Below are 15,314 nucleotides of genomic sequence, written 5' to 3' on the forward strand. Positions count from 1 at the left end.
TTTATAGGCCATTTTCTATTTATTGTCAGTCTTTTTTTGTTTTTTTAGTTCAGTGAACTTTTTTTCTTTTTGCTTTTTTGAGATGGAGTTTTACTCTTGTTGCCCAGGCTCGAGTGCAGTGGTGCGATCTCGGCTCACCGCAACCTCCACCTCCCAGCTTCAAGTGATTCTCCTGCCTCAGCCTCTCAAGTAGCTTGGATTACAGGCATGTGCCACCATGCCCGGCTAATTTTTTGTATTTTTAGTAGAGATGGGGTTTCACCATGATGGCCAGGCTGGTCTCGAACTCCTGACCTCAGGTGATCCTCCCACTTGGCCTCCCAAAGTACTGGGATTACAGGTGTGAGCCACAACGCCTGGCCTCAGCAAACTTTTATACAGGAATACAGCCTTAAAGTGATTAAGTATAATTTAGTGTCCGAGAGAGCTGAATAGTTGGTCTGAAAGATCTGTATGACAGGGGTGAGCATAGATGACAGGAAGTTGTTTTCCTTCCACAGCACATTATGCTTCGAATCTCTTTCTGTGGAGCATTAAGGCAATGATTGAAATCTGGTGCTCTGAGGAAACTTTTGGAGGGGATGGATATATTCACTATCTTGATTGTGGTGATGGTTTCATTGGTGTATACATATGTCAGACTTATCAGATTGCACACTGTAAATATGTGCACTTGATTAAATGTTAAACCTCAATTAAAAAAGAAAAGAGGCTGAGTGTGGTAGCTCATGCCTATAATCCCCAGCACTTTGAGGGGCCATAGCAGGAGGATCGCTGAGGCCAAGTTTGAGACCAGTCTGGGCAACATAGTAAGACCTCGTCTCTACAAAAAAAATAAAAACAAAATTAGCCCAATGCCCTGGCAAGCACCTGTAGTCCCAGCTATTTGGGAGACTGAGGTGGGAGGATCACTTGAGCCTGGGAGGTCAAGGCTGCAATGAGCCGAGATCACACCACTGCACTCCATGCACTCCAGCCTGGGTGACAGTGAGATCCTGTCTAAAACACACGCACACATATAAGCACACACACAAATAAATTAATGAAAAGAAAAAAGATTCTGATGCCATTTACAATATTGTTCTTCCCTTCTCTTTGGAAAAGCTGAGAATTAGAAATTTACTTTCTTAAGTGTTCTTTTGGGGAGGCACAATTGTTATATGTAGGCTTGACTACATTGACTTTTCATAGCTTACCAATTCTCTCTAACCAGTTCTGCATCTAGCCCCAAGTACTTATCATTTTGGTAATTCACAGGAAGAGGAGGAGAAGGATGCCACTTATCAGGGAAGTGATTGGACTGGATCGTGACAGTGAATTTAGGTTCAAATGCCTTTTTAGGCCAGGTGCAGTAGCTCACACCTGCAATCCCAGCACTTTGGGAGGCCAAGGCTGGTGGATCGCTTGAGCTCAGGAGTTTAAGACTAACCTGGGCAACATATTGAGACCCTGTCTCAATTTTTTAATGCCTTTTTAGTGATAAAAGTTATTTCACAGTTTTAGGTAATCAAATGGACATCTTTAATAAAAATATGAATTTAAATATTTAGAGTTGATTTTCTAGAACATTTGCTTAAATGTTTTTGACTTTTTTGTCATTTCAGCTCTGGTTTAAATATCTTGTACCCAGGTGAAACTGAAATCAATAACTTACTTAAACTGGTCTTAACAGAAGGTAAGAATTATCCTTTAATTATCTTTGAACAGCCGTCCTTTTTTTGTCCCCAAGGAAACAACTGCATATTAAGATAATATTGACATTTCTTCATATGTTGGTCAGCATATTTAAGAAATGTATCTGCAGGCCAGGCATGGTGGCTCACACCTGTAATCCCAGCACTTTGGTAGGCCAAGGCAGGAGGATGACTTGACCCAGGAGCTTGAGACCAGCCTGGCCAGCATAGCAAGACCCTGACTCTACAAAAAATAAAAACAATTAGCTGAGCATGGTGGCCCATACCTTGTTGTCCCAGCTACTCAGGAGTCTGAGGCAGGAGGATTGCTTCAGCCCAGGAGATTGAGGCTGCAGTGAGCTGTGATGACACAGCTGCACTCTAGCCTGGGCAACAGAACGAGACCCTGTTTCAAAAAAAAAAAAAAAAAAAAAAAAAAAAGAATGTATCTGCATGTATGCTTACACTTAAACCAGATTGAAAGCAAAAACCGTGTTTTATGTATCTGCAAGCTTTATAAACTTTGTCTCCACTGCTTAGCATAATGTATGTGACTATAGATGTTTAATAAATAAAATAATCACTTACTGGTGATTTCTAAGCCAGTTGTCTTCACACATTGGAGCCTAACATTTTAAGTTAGACTAAACACAACAAAAGGTACTATGTTAAAGACAGTTGGCATTTAAAAGCAACGTTAAGGAATAAAAAAATCACACTTCATGATATATCAAGAGGGTAATTACACTTTAATCAGGATGCTGGTTAAAAAGTCGGATTCGTTGTGATGTCATTTTTGCCGCTTTTATTTGTATAAGTCCGTATGTCTGCTGCCCCTAGCTTGCCGACATTCTATTTGTTTAAAAACTTTTTAAAAATAGCATCAGTTTTCTAGGAGTCATTACCAGGGTAGTTGATGGAGCTTTCTTCTGTGTTAGGAGAGAGAAACAGTGGACTCTCCCAGCTACGGGATGTGATCCTAACCAACCTGGCTGAACAGCTCCAAAACAACCGATTTGGCAGTGATGAGGATGATCATTACAGGTGACACCAGTTATATTATTCACTCCTAGCCTTTGTGTTCTCAGTTGTTAGTTTACATTTAAATGTGTTTGATCAACTTTAGCCTCCTGTTATAACTAATACGATCGTTAGCATGTTAAACCTAAAGCATGGACCAGTTGAAAGATAATAGATTCCACAGTTCCCCTCAGAACTGATAATTGCACATTTCAGTTTTATCAGTAAAGTAAGTTGGGCCTGGGGAAAGGGTCTTTAGCAAAAATAACAGATGGAACTTATTTAGGAGATCTTGGTTCAGAGTACCAACCCAATTGCTGGTTTATGAGAAAGGCTGAGTATGTGTGTTAGAGCTGGTGAAGGGGACGAAGGTGTTGTTTTTCTATGTTATTTATAAAATACTTTGACTTTGTAGTTGGGTGCCATTTGAGTTCTATAAGTTTGATTTAAATAATATACCTAGTTGTTAGCATTATTACTAAGGCGATTTGCTTAAGAATCAATTATATATCTTCTATTTGTCATCTTATACTAATTATATAAAATTTATCCTTTTATGAATAAACCATCAATATTTTATTGTTACATTTTTCCTGCATTTTAAAGACTAAATGATGAACTTTTACACTACATTCTGAAGATTGTCGTACGAGAATCCTGTATCTTAATCACCAAGTGCCAAACTGTCTCTAAAGATGATTTTCAAAAGCTCCTTTCAACTGTGCCTGTAAGTAAAAATGTGTTTAATGAAAGCAAAATTATGTCAAGCATCCCTGTTTTCATTTTATTGTATTGACAGGTGTGTGTATACATACAGACTTAAAATAGTTTATGAAAGGCCGGGCGCAGTGGCTCACGCCTGTAATCCCAGCACTTTGGGAGGCCAAGGTGGGTGGATCACCTGAGGTCAGGAGTTCAAGACCAGTCTGACCAACATGGTGAAACCCTGTCTCTACTAAAAATACAAAAATTAGCAGGGTGTGGTGGTACACATCGGTATTCCCAGCTACTTAGGAGGCTGAGGCAGGAGAATCACGTGAACCCAGGAGGTGGAGTTTGCAGTGAGCCAAGATCGCACTCCAGCCTGGGTGACAGAGCAAGACTCTGTCTCAAATAATAATAATAATAATTTATGAAAGTCAGCAGATTACTACTTACCCTAGAAATGTAGAACTAGACAAATCCACTTGAAAAACTTTCCAAAGACTATTCCCCCTGCTTAAATTGCTTGATGCAATAAATTGATCAGATTTGGGGGTTTTTGTTTTATCTAGTGAGAGTGTTTTCCCCTTATTAATTTTTAATTTTACATTGTTTTCTAAACCATGAGTGTTTTATAGAGACCAGTAGGGATCAAAAGATTCTTTTAAGGGTCTGAGTATTCTTCTATCATGGAGATGTGTGTGAGAGGGAGGGGGAAGAATAATTATTAAGAGGCAAAAATTCAAGTAAGTATTCTAGTTAGTGAGGATTGTGTACCAAAAGGCAGAAAGTTATAGTAAGTGTGTCAAAGTATGTATGGAAAGCCATGTTGAAATAAGTCACCTGAAAAACTAACTTGGTCTGTTTTCTGTACTTTCTCTTTTTGTTTTCTTTGTCAAAATCTTTTAAAAACATGAGGATTACATGATCGCTCTTTCAGTAGGATTTAGATCATTTAAATGCCCTTATTTGTATTAAAGGCTGCATCCTCCTGCCTGCGCTATCTGATGGCAGTTCAGAATCACCTTCTCAGTAACACTATTTTGATTAAACCTGATGAGAATGATGACAGTGACAGCTCCTTGCAGGGAGAGACATTGAAGGTACAGGTAAACACCAAGCTTTATTTTAACGATGCGTTCTACCCAGTGTGAAAAGCAGCTTAATTGGCTAAATTTCTGTGTTTTATGATGTCAGAATTCACCTTGTGGCTTATATTCTTGTGAGAGGTAACATTAGGCCACTCATCCCATAGATTTTTTATGTCATTGCACAGTAGTCACCTACTTGTGACACTCATAATGTGTCATCCGTGTGCTCCTGTCAATCTTTTTGTGCCTTTACTTCCATCTTCTTTTAAGAACTGGTAAAATATGGCACTTACAAGTGATCTCATGTGTACCTGAAAGTTATAGCTACATAGACACACACACACACACACATATATATATAAATCAATCTTGGGAGCATTAAATAATTTCAAAATTTTAGATGGTTTATTATATTCTCTTGATTAAAATAACTTTTAAAAGGTGATAATTTTTTCAATCTTTGTATGGAATAATCTAATTTCTAAACCTGTAGTCAATTTCATTTTCTGTAATTATTTTTAAATTAGCTTCTGTGTAAACTCACTAACTTGTTCCCACATGACAATTTATAGCAGTCTAAAGATTTTTTTATAGCCATGGTTGTTATAATTTTGACAGATGCTCAAGGCTGTTGTTTGCATTGTTCTTCAGAATTTCATCTTTGTGGGAGAATCAGAGAAATCAACAAGAACTTTATTCTTTCTTAAAATGTTAAACACACTGAAAAATCAACCAAGAAAGCCATAGTTAAAGATAAAAGCCAGTGCAGTTTGCCCTTTTCTTACTCCTTTATGCATATATACTATTTAAATCATACATCTGATAGGTTGTACTTATGAGTTTATCTCATTGTATAATCCATTTTTAAATAGGCAGACATACATGCACTTTTAATTTAAGTTGTTGATAATATTTATTTAACTTCTCTTGCCTTAGTTTTCTCAACAGTAAAAAGGGACAATAACATCTTCTTTGTAAAGTTGCTGTATTAACAAGCCCTGTAAATACCTGGCACTTTGCTGCCATGTGGTATGGAGTCAGTAGATGATCATGCATGTCATTAGTGTGATTTAAAACATGATTTGGCTCATCATTAGTTCAGCATTCCTTCTCTTTTAATGATTAAAAAAATCTCAATAATACTAAAAACAGCTGGATGTGGTGGCTGACACCTGTAATCCCAGCACTTTGGGAGGCTGAGGCAGGTGGATCACTTGACGCCGAGAGTTCGAGACCAGTCTGGCCAACGTGGCGAAACCCCGTCTCTACTGAAAAATACAAAAATTAGCAGGGCGTGATGGCACTCCTCTGTAATTCCAGCTACTGAGAAGGCTGAGGCATGAAAATTGCTTGAACCCAGGAGGTGGAGGTTGCAGGGAGCCCTGATCATGCCACTGCACTCCAGCCTGGGTGACAGAGTGAGACTGTGTCTCAAAAAAATAAAATAATAATAATAATAAAGACCCAAATTTTTTTCTATTGAAGGTAATATTAGCCTTGTGTATATATATATATATATATATATTTTTTTTTTTTTTTTTTTTTTTTTTTGTCGCCCAGGCTGGAGAGCCATGGTGCAATCTCGGCTCACTGCAACCTCCATCTCCTGGGTTCAAGCAATTCTCCTGCCTCATACTCCCGAGTAGCTGGGATTACAGATGTGCGCCACCATGCCCAGCTAATTTTTGAATTTTTAGTAGAGACAGGGTTTCACTGTGTTGTCCAGACTGGTCTTGAACTCCTGACCTCAAGCGATCCACCTGCCTTGGCTTCCCAAAGTGCTGGGACTACAGGCATGAGCCACCGTACCCGGCCTAGCCTTAGTAAATTCTTAATTAAACATAGAGAGAAATGTAAAGACTCTTAGGAAAGGCTGAATAGGCTCAGTTGTCTAGGTTTGTAGGGAAACATGTCCCTTAAAGAGTTTGTATTTTTTTAACTGAAAATAATTGTAAACTAAACACTTCTATGATGTTAGCTAGTCTTTCTTAACACATTATTTAGTATTTGTACTCCCACAAACTCTCTAATAGTTATTTTAATGTTTAATAGCCTGTAACTGCTTGCTACTTTAATTGAATTTTTTTAACTGCCTGTTCTTAACTGTGATGGGTTTAGGACATTGAGTAAAAGGTCACTTGTACTGTTTTAGAATGTTGTGTTTTTGTCTCATTTTATTCACCGCCTCTACATGCGCCTTTTACTGTTCTGTTTTTCTCTTTAGCTATCCTCATACCACCCAAGGCAGTCTTCCACCTGGACAGTTTCTGGGCTGGCCACCAGGAGCTCTCTTGTGCTGGATGGGATGGGAGATATTTCTTGTGCTGGCTGGGATGGGAGCCTTTTCTCCTAGGGACTCAGTGTGATCCCTCTGAAATACTGCGTATTTCTGTCAGCTCTCCAGACCTTGGCCTCCCAAATTGCTACTTGCCATTCTAGCAGAATTTACTGCTTTGGGCTTATTCTGGCCACCTCATTATTTCATTTGGAAATACATCATTAAATACATCATTTCATGTTGTCATTGTGAACGTATGTTCATCACAAAGCTTAAAAATAATATGATGATATTTTCTGCCTAGGAGCTAAAAGTCAGTATTTTGGCTCTTGCCACCCAAATCCTGACTGGATGTGATGAAGTGTTGGAAATGCTACAGCAGGTCACAACTGCCCTCATAAATAGTGACATAGCAGACCGTGAGCAGAGGTGAGGAATGGATTGTGGGCTGTGACCAGCTGCCCTGTGGGAAGAAAAGTTTGTTTATTGAAATTAAATCTTTTTAGAATATAGAAGGATCAATTTTATATAGAGAGATTTTTGTGAGAATAGGCTAAAAGGGCAAGTGTTTGAAAGCCAAGTGCAGTCACACTCTTTCATGTGCTTTCAGGTGAGATTGGGCCAACAGCCATGATCTAAGGGTAGCGAGGTTGTAGAGGGCACAGCCTAATCTCTGCCACCTGAGACTTCTACTGCCATCACTCCCAAAATGGCCTTTCCTTTAATTATCAAGATCAACACTATGCACACTTAGTTTCCTCATGATAAAGACTTTTGGGAGGAAAAAGTGACTTATCAACTGCCACACAAAGGATGACACTGATGTGGTACCTCAAGATTTTACTGTAATTTTACTTCTCCAAATACATGGCTGACCTATATAGAGAGCAGACTTATCTTTCACAGTAATAAAGCCCTTTCTCAGCCCTTCACATTAAAATTTCTGCTGTAACCTTGTCTCTACTAAAAATACAAAAAAAAAAAATTAGCTGGGCACGGTGGCAGGCACCTGTAGTCCCAGCTACTCAGGAGGCTAAGGCAGGAGAATGGCCTGAACCCGGGAGGCGGAGCTTGCAGTGAACCGAGATCGCGCCACTGCACTTCAGCCTGGGCAACAGCGAGACTCTGTCTCAAAAAAAAAAAAAAAAAAAAAAAATCTGCTCTGGTTTGCTTTTAGAGATGCATTGCATACTGTGTTTTTTGATGATTTGCATGTTGGAGCTGTAGATCCAAAAGAATCCTACAGTGTAATTTTTGCTTCCATAACCCTGTCTGTTCCTACGGACTTGGTTCTTACCCACTCCCAGAGAGTAGATAGGAGGTTGGGATTGAGAACAATATAACCCAGATAGGCATTGCATTGAGGCTTAGTAATACGTAGTTCTGTCTAATGGGAGAGCCTGGGTTTCTACCAATATCCTAAGTAGACTTAAGGAATTTACATAATCCATTTCTTTCTGCATTCCTCAGTTCTTCTAGCGGAGGACAGGGATATTAAGAATGTGATTTTAAAGATAAATTAAAAATTTGCCTACTTAGATAAGTCAGAATCATAGAGACAGAAAGTAGAATGGTGGTTGCCGGGGGCTGGGGGCAAGGGGAAAATGAGGAGTTATTGTTTAATGGGCATAGAATTTGGGTTTTATAACACAAAAGAGTTGTGGAGATGGTTGGTGGTAATGGTTGCACAACATTATTTAATAACACTGATGGATGGTTAAGATGGTAAATTTTATGCTATGTTTATTTTACCATAATAAAAAAAATTGGGGAAAGAAATCTGCCTGCTTCTGCATGCCCCAGACAAGCCTCAGTTTCTCTAGACCAGTAATGGATGTCACAGCTCTGGGCAGGTGAATCAATGTTGTAGCCATTCACTTCCTCCTGTTTAGAGTCACTGTGTAGCATAGTGACCAGCAGCCCCAGAGGCAGGGGAACTTTACAGGTAGTAGCCTTTGGCATTTTAGAATCCATTTGTAAAGTGCTTCAAAGGTGCTATGAAATGCACCATGTAGCAACCTAGAACCTAGAACCTAAGTAGCTCATACCTGTAATCCCAACAATTTGGGAGGTCGCGGTGGGAGAATCACTTGTACCCAGGAGATCAAGGCTTCAGTGAGCTGTGATCGTACCACTGCACTCCAGCCTGGGTGACAGACTGAGACCCTGTCAAAAAAAAAAAGGCAGCTTATAAATTTCTTGGCAAAAATCAGAGACTGAAGGTGAAATCTATTAATAGCTTTATTTCTGTTCTTCCCCTCTCCCTCAGTGGCAGAAGGTGGAAAATTTGTGGACTGAATCGCTATCACTGAAAGTGCTTAAGTAGTTTAAGGAGGTGCAGTTTAGGAGAAGTTGTCAGATAAAGATGACATTAGTGCTTCTTCACATGTTTGGGCATTGCTTAGGCTGTGTGTTTTTCTTGAACTTTTTGTAGGTTAAAAGGCTTGGAACAAGTTACTAAGGCTACTATGCTTGGTCACCTTCTTCCAGTGTTACTGACCTCCCTGATGCATCCAAATTTACAGACTCTGATCATGGCCGATGCCCTGATGCCTCAGCTAGTGCAGCTGGTGCTCTATACCAGCCAGGTATGATCCTTGGTGTGCCAAAGTGAACGCTTTTTGGCCAACCCGCTTCACAGGGTGGCTGTTTGCTTTCACTGAAGACAGAATAAACATAATCCTTCCTTTCAGAAACCAAGGGAAATAATGATGGAATGAAGAAAAATATCTTGTCATAAAAATAAATAATAAGGGAAAACATTTTATTTGTTTGACTAAATTACTAACTGCAATCTTTTAGCAAGTGTTCATGGCTGATCAGCTATAAAAATGCTAATATACAATGCCACTAAAAACCTACCATTATAGTTTGTCTCCTGAGTCCTTGCCGGCTAATAGTAGCTAATATAAATGATGCATTCCATTACAGCATTAAGTAAAATAATGTTAAGTGGTCTAAGTAGCACAGCATTTCTTAGTGAAGGAGAGCAGACTAGGATTGTAAAAAGATGATTTAAGAGAGACCTCTACATTTGGCTCTCATACCATTCAGATAACTGACAGTAGCACTGGAAGACATAATGATCGTTTTGTGTTTCAGACGGCTTTGCTGCTTAAAACCCAGTGTCCGGTTTTTGCTGAGGTGGGCTGTTCCCCATGTGGTGCACAAGACCAGAAGTGCAGGCTGTTCCCTGATGAGAGGTAATGAATGCTGCTTCCTTGCAGGAACCCTTTTCTCGTTTTCTTTGGGTGAAAGCCTAGTACTCCTTTTATGAAAATGATTTTTAGCAAGGATTATCTATCTGTGAAAAGAAAAAGACTTCAGAATGAAAATTTTAGATAACTGTAGCATTGCTTTGTAGATTTATAGCAACTGGTTAGAATAAATTTCCCCATGGATCAAGAGATTAGTTCAAAATTAATCTGAAATTCTCATATGCTAATAGTGGGGATGTAAAATATTATGACTTTGGCAGGCAGTTTGGCTGTTTCTTCTTTTTTTTTTCTGAGACAGAGTCTTGCTCTGTCACCCAGGCTGCAGTGCAATGGCGCAATCTCAGCTCACTGCAACCTCCACCTCCTGGGTTCAAGCAATTCTCCTGTCTCAGCCTCATGACTAGCTAGGATTACAGGCATACGCCACCACACCCAGCTAATTTTTGTATTTTTTAGTAGAGACGAGGTCTCACCGTGTTGACCAGGCTGGTTTTGAACTCCTGACCTCATGATTCGCCCACCTTGGCCTCCCAAAGTGCTGGGATTACAAGCGTGAGCCACCGCACCCTGCCAGCTGTTTCTTAAAAAGTTAAACATACATCTATTGTATGACCCAACTATTTCACTTTTAGATATTCACACAAGAAAAGAAAGCATAGGTTCTTACAAAGCTTTTACATTAAGGTTCATAACAGTTTTGGTTAGAAGAGCCCAAAACTGGAAACAACATAAATGTCCATCTGGAAATAACTTAAATGTCCATCAGTAAGTGAATGGATAAGCAAATTGTGATATAGTCATACAATGGACTGTAATCAGCAATAAAAAGGAATGAACTATTGTTATATACAACAGTGTGTATATAGTCTCAAAATACTTAACCCTGAGTGAAAGAAGCCACGTCCCCTTAGGTCACATACTATATTTCGTTTATATAAAACTGTAGAAAATGCAAACTAATCTCTAGTGACAGACAGCAAATAAGTGATCACCTGGTGGAGAAATGGAGTGGTTACAAAGAGGAAGAAGGAAACTTAATGGTATAACAAATGTCCAAACTTATCAAGTTGTATGTTTTAAATATGTGCAATTTATTATGTCAATTATGTTGCATTAAAGCTGTGTTTAAAAAAGATTCCCTGGGTTTCTCTAGAGCAGCAGGCTATGGAATTGAGCTTTTCGCAGTGCTGGAAACTTCTATCTGTGCTGTCTAGTTCCATAGCCACAGGTAGTTATTTAGCATCTGCAATATAGCTAGTGTGACTGAGGAGCTGAATTTTAAATTTTATTTCGTTTAAATTCAATTTAATTGAAATGGCCACATGTGACCAGTAGCTACCGTATTGGACAGTAAGGCTTTGCAGCTCAAGCTTCAGAGTTGAAAGAATAAGAGAATTCCATGGTAACTAAGTTTAAGTCTTAGGAGTTTGTATTCCATAACCTCAGGCTCCATGCCATCCTTGGGAGTTCAATTACAGTAGGTAAGAGAACCTTTGAAGGCACCTTTCTTTAGTAAAAATTACAGTGAAAAGTAGCTATGTAGACTCCTGGAGTTTTCAACAATTGGCATGTAGATATCAACAAAAGGAAATGTTTACAAGATGCTAACCCTGTGGGATTTGCAAAGTGCCCAATCTTAAAGATCCTTTACAGTATCTTTTTTTTTTTTTTTCTGAGTACATTTAAATGAGAGTTGATCAGGTCTTCTCTTGGATATCAATTGGGCTTCTCCCTTGAAAAAAAGAGGGAAAAATGAAAATATATATCTGCTTATTATCCTGGAAAAAGGCAAAAAAGAAAAAAAAGCAAATATAATATCCAACAACAAAGAAAGAAAAAACCCTTAAATGTAGGAATTTTTTTTTTTTTTTTTTGAGACGGAGTCTCGCTCTGTCGCCCAGGCTGGAGTGCAGTGACGCAATCTCAGCTCACTGCAAGCTCTGCCTCCTGGGTTCACGCCATTCACCTGCCTCAGCCTCTCCAAGTAGCTGGGACTACAGGCGCCCGCCACCACGCCGGGCTAATTTTTTGTATTTTTAGTAGAGACGGGGTTTCACCATGGTCTGGATCTCCTGACCTCGTGGTCCGCCCACCTCGGCCTCCCAAAGTGCTGGGATTACAAGTGTGAGCCACCGCGCCCGGCCCTAAATGTAGGAATTTTTTAAAATGTTTCTGATTGCCACTGATATCAAGCATTTAAAAGCCTCAGTGTTACTGCATGCTGTGGAAAATTAAAGAGCAATTTAATGTTTACATTGTTTTTCCTTTCGTTGGCTGCTAAGCTAAATCACTTTCTCTTTTTCTGTTTAGAATGTTAGAAGAGAAGGAAGAGCCAGGATTTCTCACTGGTTTAAAGATTCCTGCCCCATGGGCTGCTGGAAAGACTGTGGAAACAGTCCACCCTGTCAGAGACAACTATAAATTTAAAGAAACGGTCCATATCCCAGGAGCTCGCTGCCTGTACCTTAGATTTGATAGCAGATGCTCTTCACAATATGACTATGACAAAGTAAGTAAGAACTGGGTTATTATTGATCCCACCTCGAGTAAGCTGATTCTTAGATGCTTCTTATTTTTCTTTGCTGCTGGTCACCATTCTTGACTGATTTCTGTCTGCAGATATCTCTAAGGAGAACTTTCCTAAGATAAAGTTGTTATCTTTGAAGGGTAGTGATTGAAGGAGTTAAAGAAACACCACCTCTGCAGGCTAAGAACAATGTTTTAATGATATGTTGAAAGTGTACTTTGTAAGCTTTCAGGTGCTTAGATCTGAGTGGAAGGAAATGTTCCTTTTCATTCTGCTTACCCCCTGCCCTCCCTCTGTGCTTGAAGTTACCCCAGATGTGTGATGTCCATTCATCTAGAAAGGTCTCACTGCCCAATTCTTGGGGCTTCTCATGTATCTTTCGGGAAAAGGTGGTTTTTTAGAAGGGTTTCAGAGGTGCTAGGATCTGGTTTATATTTATTTAAACATTTGTTCTTTTTTTGAGGAAGAGTAGTTTCCAAGCTGGTGGCTTAACAGTTATGAACGAAAGGAAGTATCTTAGGGGTTGAAGCATTTTCTTCTACTTAGAATTATTGAATTGTAACCCATCATGTGGTCTTAGGGGGAAAGGCTAATGAAATATGTAACATATGAAAGAACAGTTGGAGGATTATCTAATAGCTTCGTGCATACTATTTTTATGTAGCTTCTTAGTGATCTGTTGTCTCTCTCCCCTGTGAACTGTATGAGGGCAAATGGGCTTAAATCCTAGCAGGGGATTCTAACTTCTGAGGCTGGCTTTTAAAAAATTCTATGCAGGGAGGTTTTTAGGTTAAAAATAAAGGACTTCTTAACTGTATATACTATGAGATGGTGAAACACATTTCTGGGCAAGTTATAGAATCCTCTTCCCCATTATCTTTTAGGATAGCGAAGATTCCCAAGTGTCCCCAAAGCCTTGTCTTCAAAACTCACCTTAGCTGGAAGCAAGAAAATATATGAGATGATCTTTAGTAGGCCTTTCAGAAACATATCTCCTAGCATCAGTCCACCATAATTCATAGCTCCTGGCATTGGCTATCCCCATTTCCCAGGTTCAGGTGAAGTGACTTTTAATATAGAAATGGGAGAGGCTGCCATTTTAGTTGGTGTCATTTTGTTTCTCCTTTAAAAACCGTATTTTGCATTTCTGATATGCGCTAACTTATGCCTGCAGTAGACATTAGTGTTAAATGGTGAAGCACAAAGAGGCTTACTACATGGATAAAAGTACATTTACTTTTCCAGTGGTCCCTGGCTGGTGTCAGCAAAAGGCCCCAAAGGGTAAGAAATCACAAAATAATAAGCATTTAGGGCTGAAGATAGAGCTACTAAATCTGAACTTAGATGCAGTGAGAAGCAGTCAGAGTGCACATTAGAAGACAGGGTTTGGTATTTACAGAAGCCAGAGCTTTATTTTTCCTATGGAAGTCTTTGAATGCCAAATGAGCTATAAATGTTTCTTCTGCCGATTAGAAAGTCAGCCAGCTGGTTATAAATGAATCAGAGAAATATTGATACATGAAAACTGACCCAAGAAGCAGCAACCCCCTTTCTGGCCCAAATTTGTATCATTTTCTTTTTATACCATTAAGCAACATCCTAAGAATATATGGCTTATTTTCAATTTGTTGCATTTTTAAAAATTCTTATTTATTCATTGATTTTTTTTTGGTGCTTTTATTTTGTTGTTGTGTTAGATATAACCATATTTCCATCTGTATTTGCTCACTTTATTTATTTTGGGGAGGACTTAAGGGGCCAAACTAACTGTTATTAATGAGTTATTTGTTATTAATTAGCATTAAAATAGCTATTTCAAAAATATTGATGTACAATAGCTGAGTATAACTATTTAATGTGAGGTCCCCAAGCCAATTAAAGTGTGGTAATATAAAAAGTATACTTCTTTTTATTAAGAATTGTTGTTATTACTCTGTGGCTTCCCTGTAAATACCAATGACTGATTGCATCCAAACTAGTATCAGTTATACCTAAAAAAATTAGGAAATAGTAGTTATACTATAATGACACCAATGCCTGGTTATAATTGTATTTTAAACACATGTTTTTGCAGCCTTTTTATTTGTAGATGTTGTTTTTGTTTTTCTTTTACAGTCTAACAGTATATTTTCTGTTTTGAAGTTGGTGATATATGCGGGGCCTAACACAAACAGTAGGAAGGTTGCTGAATATGGAGGCAACACACTGGGATATGGCAGCCGTAGTGTCTTAGGAACTGGTTGGCCGAAAGACTTGGTGAAGGTATGGTATCCAGTCATAATCGCTTCCTAGAAAAGAAAATGAACTTGCAGTCCTCACAGGTCCAAGTACTAACTGTAATCCCAGAAAAACATTTGCCCTGGGGGCTTTTGTTGAGGTGGAGCCACCTTACCAGGCCTGTCAGCTCACTCCTTCTATTCAGAATGACCCTCCTTTCACTTGTAGGACATCAGACCCCTGTTCACTCCCTTTCACAAGTTACTCCATGGATAGAAGTTGTCACAGCATTTTCTTCCTTGTTGATTAAAAGGGTTGCTAGATCTTCCAGCTTAGTTCTCCTCTACACTCCTGTTGACAAGTACCCTAGAACCACAAGGCCATTGCAGTGTAAAAGTATTGAGTTAATGTGTTCAGATGAATTTGGGCCTTTGGAGCAAAAACAATTATCCATTCTCAAACTGATAAAATTACTGCCACGCTTTGTAATTTGGCCCTCAAACTACTTACTGTGTATCTGCCTGGAATATGAATATAAAACTGAAATGTCTGTTAAAACCCAAAAATGTCTCCAAAGTCTGTTCCCAG

General features: G+C 39.0%; 1 protein-coding gene across 8 annotated transcripts in view; it reads left to right on the top strand.

Annotated features, from left to right (window-relative positions):
- Positions 1-15,314, top strand: part of HECTD4 (HECT domain E3 ubiquitin protein ligase 4) — a 226,734-nt gene that overhangs the window by 117,681 nt on the left and 93,739 nt on the right. For 5 of the 8 annotated variants that reach the window (XR_009209060.1, XM_032168628.2, XM_058425552.1 and 2 more), the window contains exons 14-22: positions 1,605-1,675; positions 2,612-2,717; positions 3,300-3,420; positions 4,376-4,504; positions 7,069-7,193; positions 9,199-9,352; positions 9,867-9,967; positions 12,293-12,491; positions 14,625-14,771. Coding sequence is in view for 7 of the 8 variants with exons in the window: in XM_032168628.2 (XP_032024519.1) it covers positions 1,605-1,675; positions 2,612-2,717; positions 3,300-3,420; positions 4,376-4,504; positions 7,069-7,193; positions 9,199-9,352; positions 9,867-9,967; positions 12,293-12,491; positions 14,625-14,771 (1,153 nt within the window). In the remaining variant the exon portion in view is untranslated. The remainder of the gene's footprint in view (positions 1-1,604; positions 1,676-2,611; positions 2,718-3,299; positions 3,421-4,375; positions 4,505-7,068; positions 7,194-9,198; positions 9,353-9,866; positions 9,968-12,292; positions 12,492-14,624; positions 14,772-15,314) is intronic. The other 3 variants (XM_032168637.2, XM_058425554.1, XM_032168634.2) reach the window with 3 other exon arrangements.

The sequence above is a fragment of the Hylobates moloch genome, unplaced genomic scaffold (assembly GCF_009828535.3).
Source record: "Hylobates moloch isolate HMO894 unplaced genomic scaffold, HMol_V3 SCAFFOLD_12, whole genome shotgun sequence".
Classification (NCBI taxonomy): Eukaryota; Metazoa; Chordata; class Mammalia; order Primates; family Hylobatidae; genus Hylobates; species Hylobates moloch.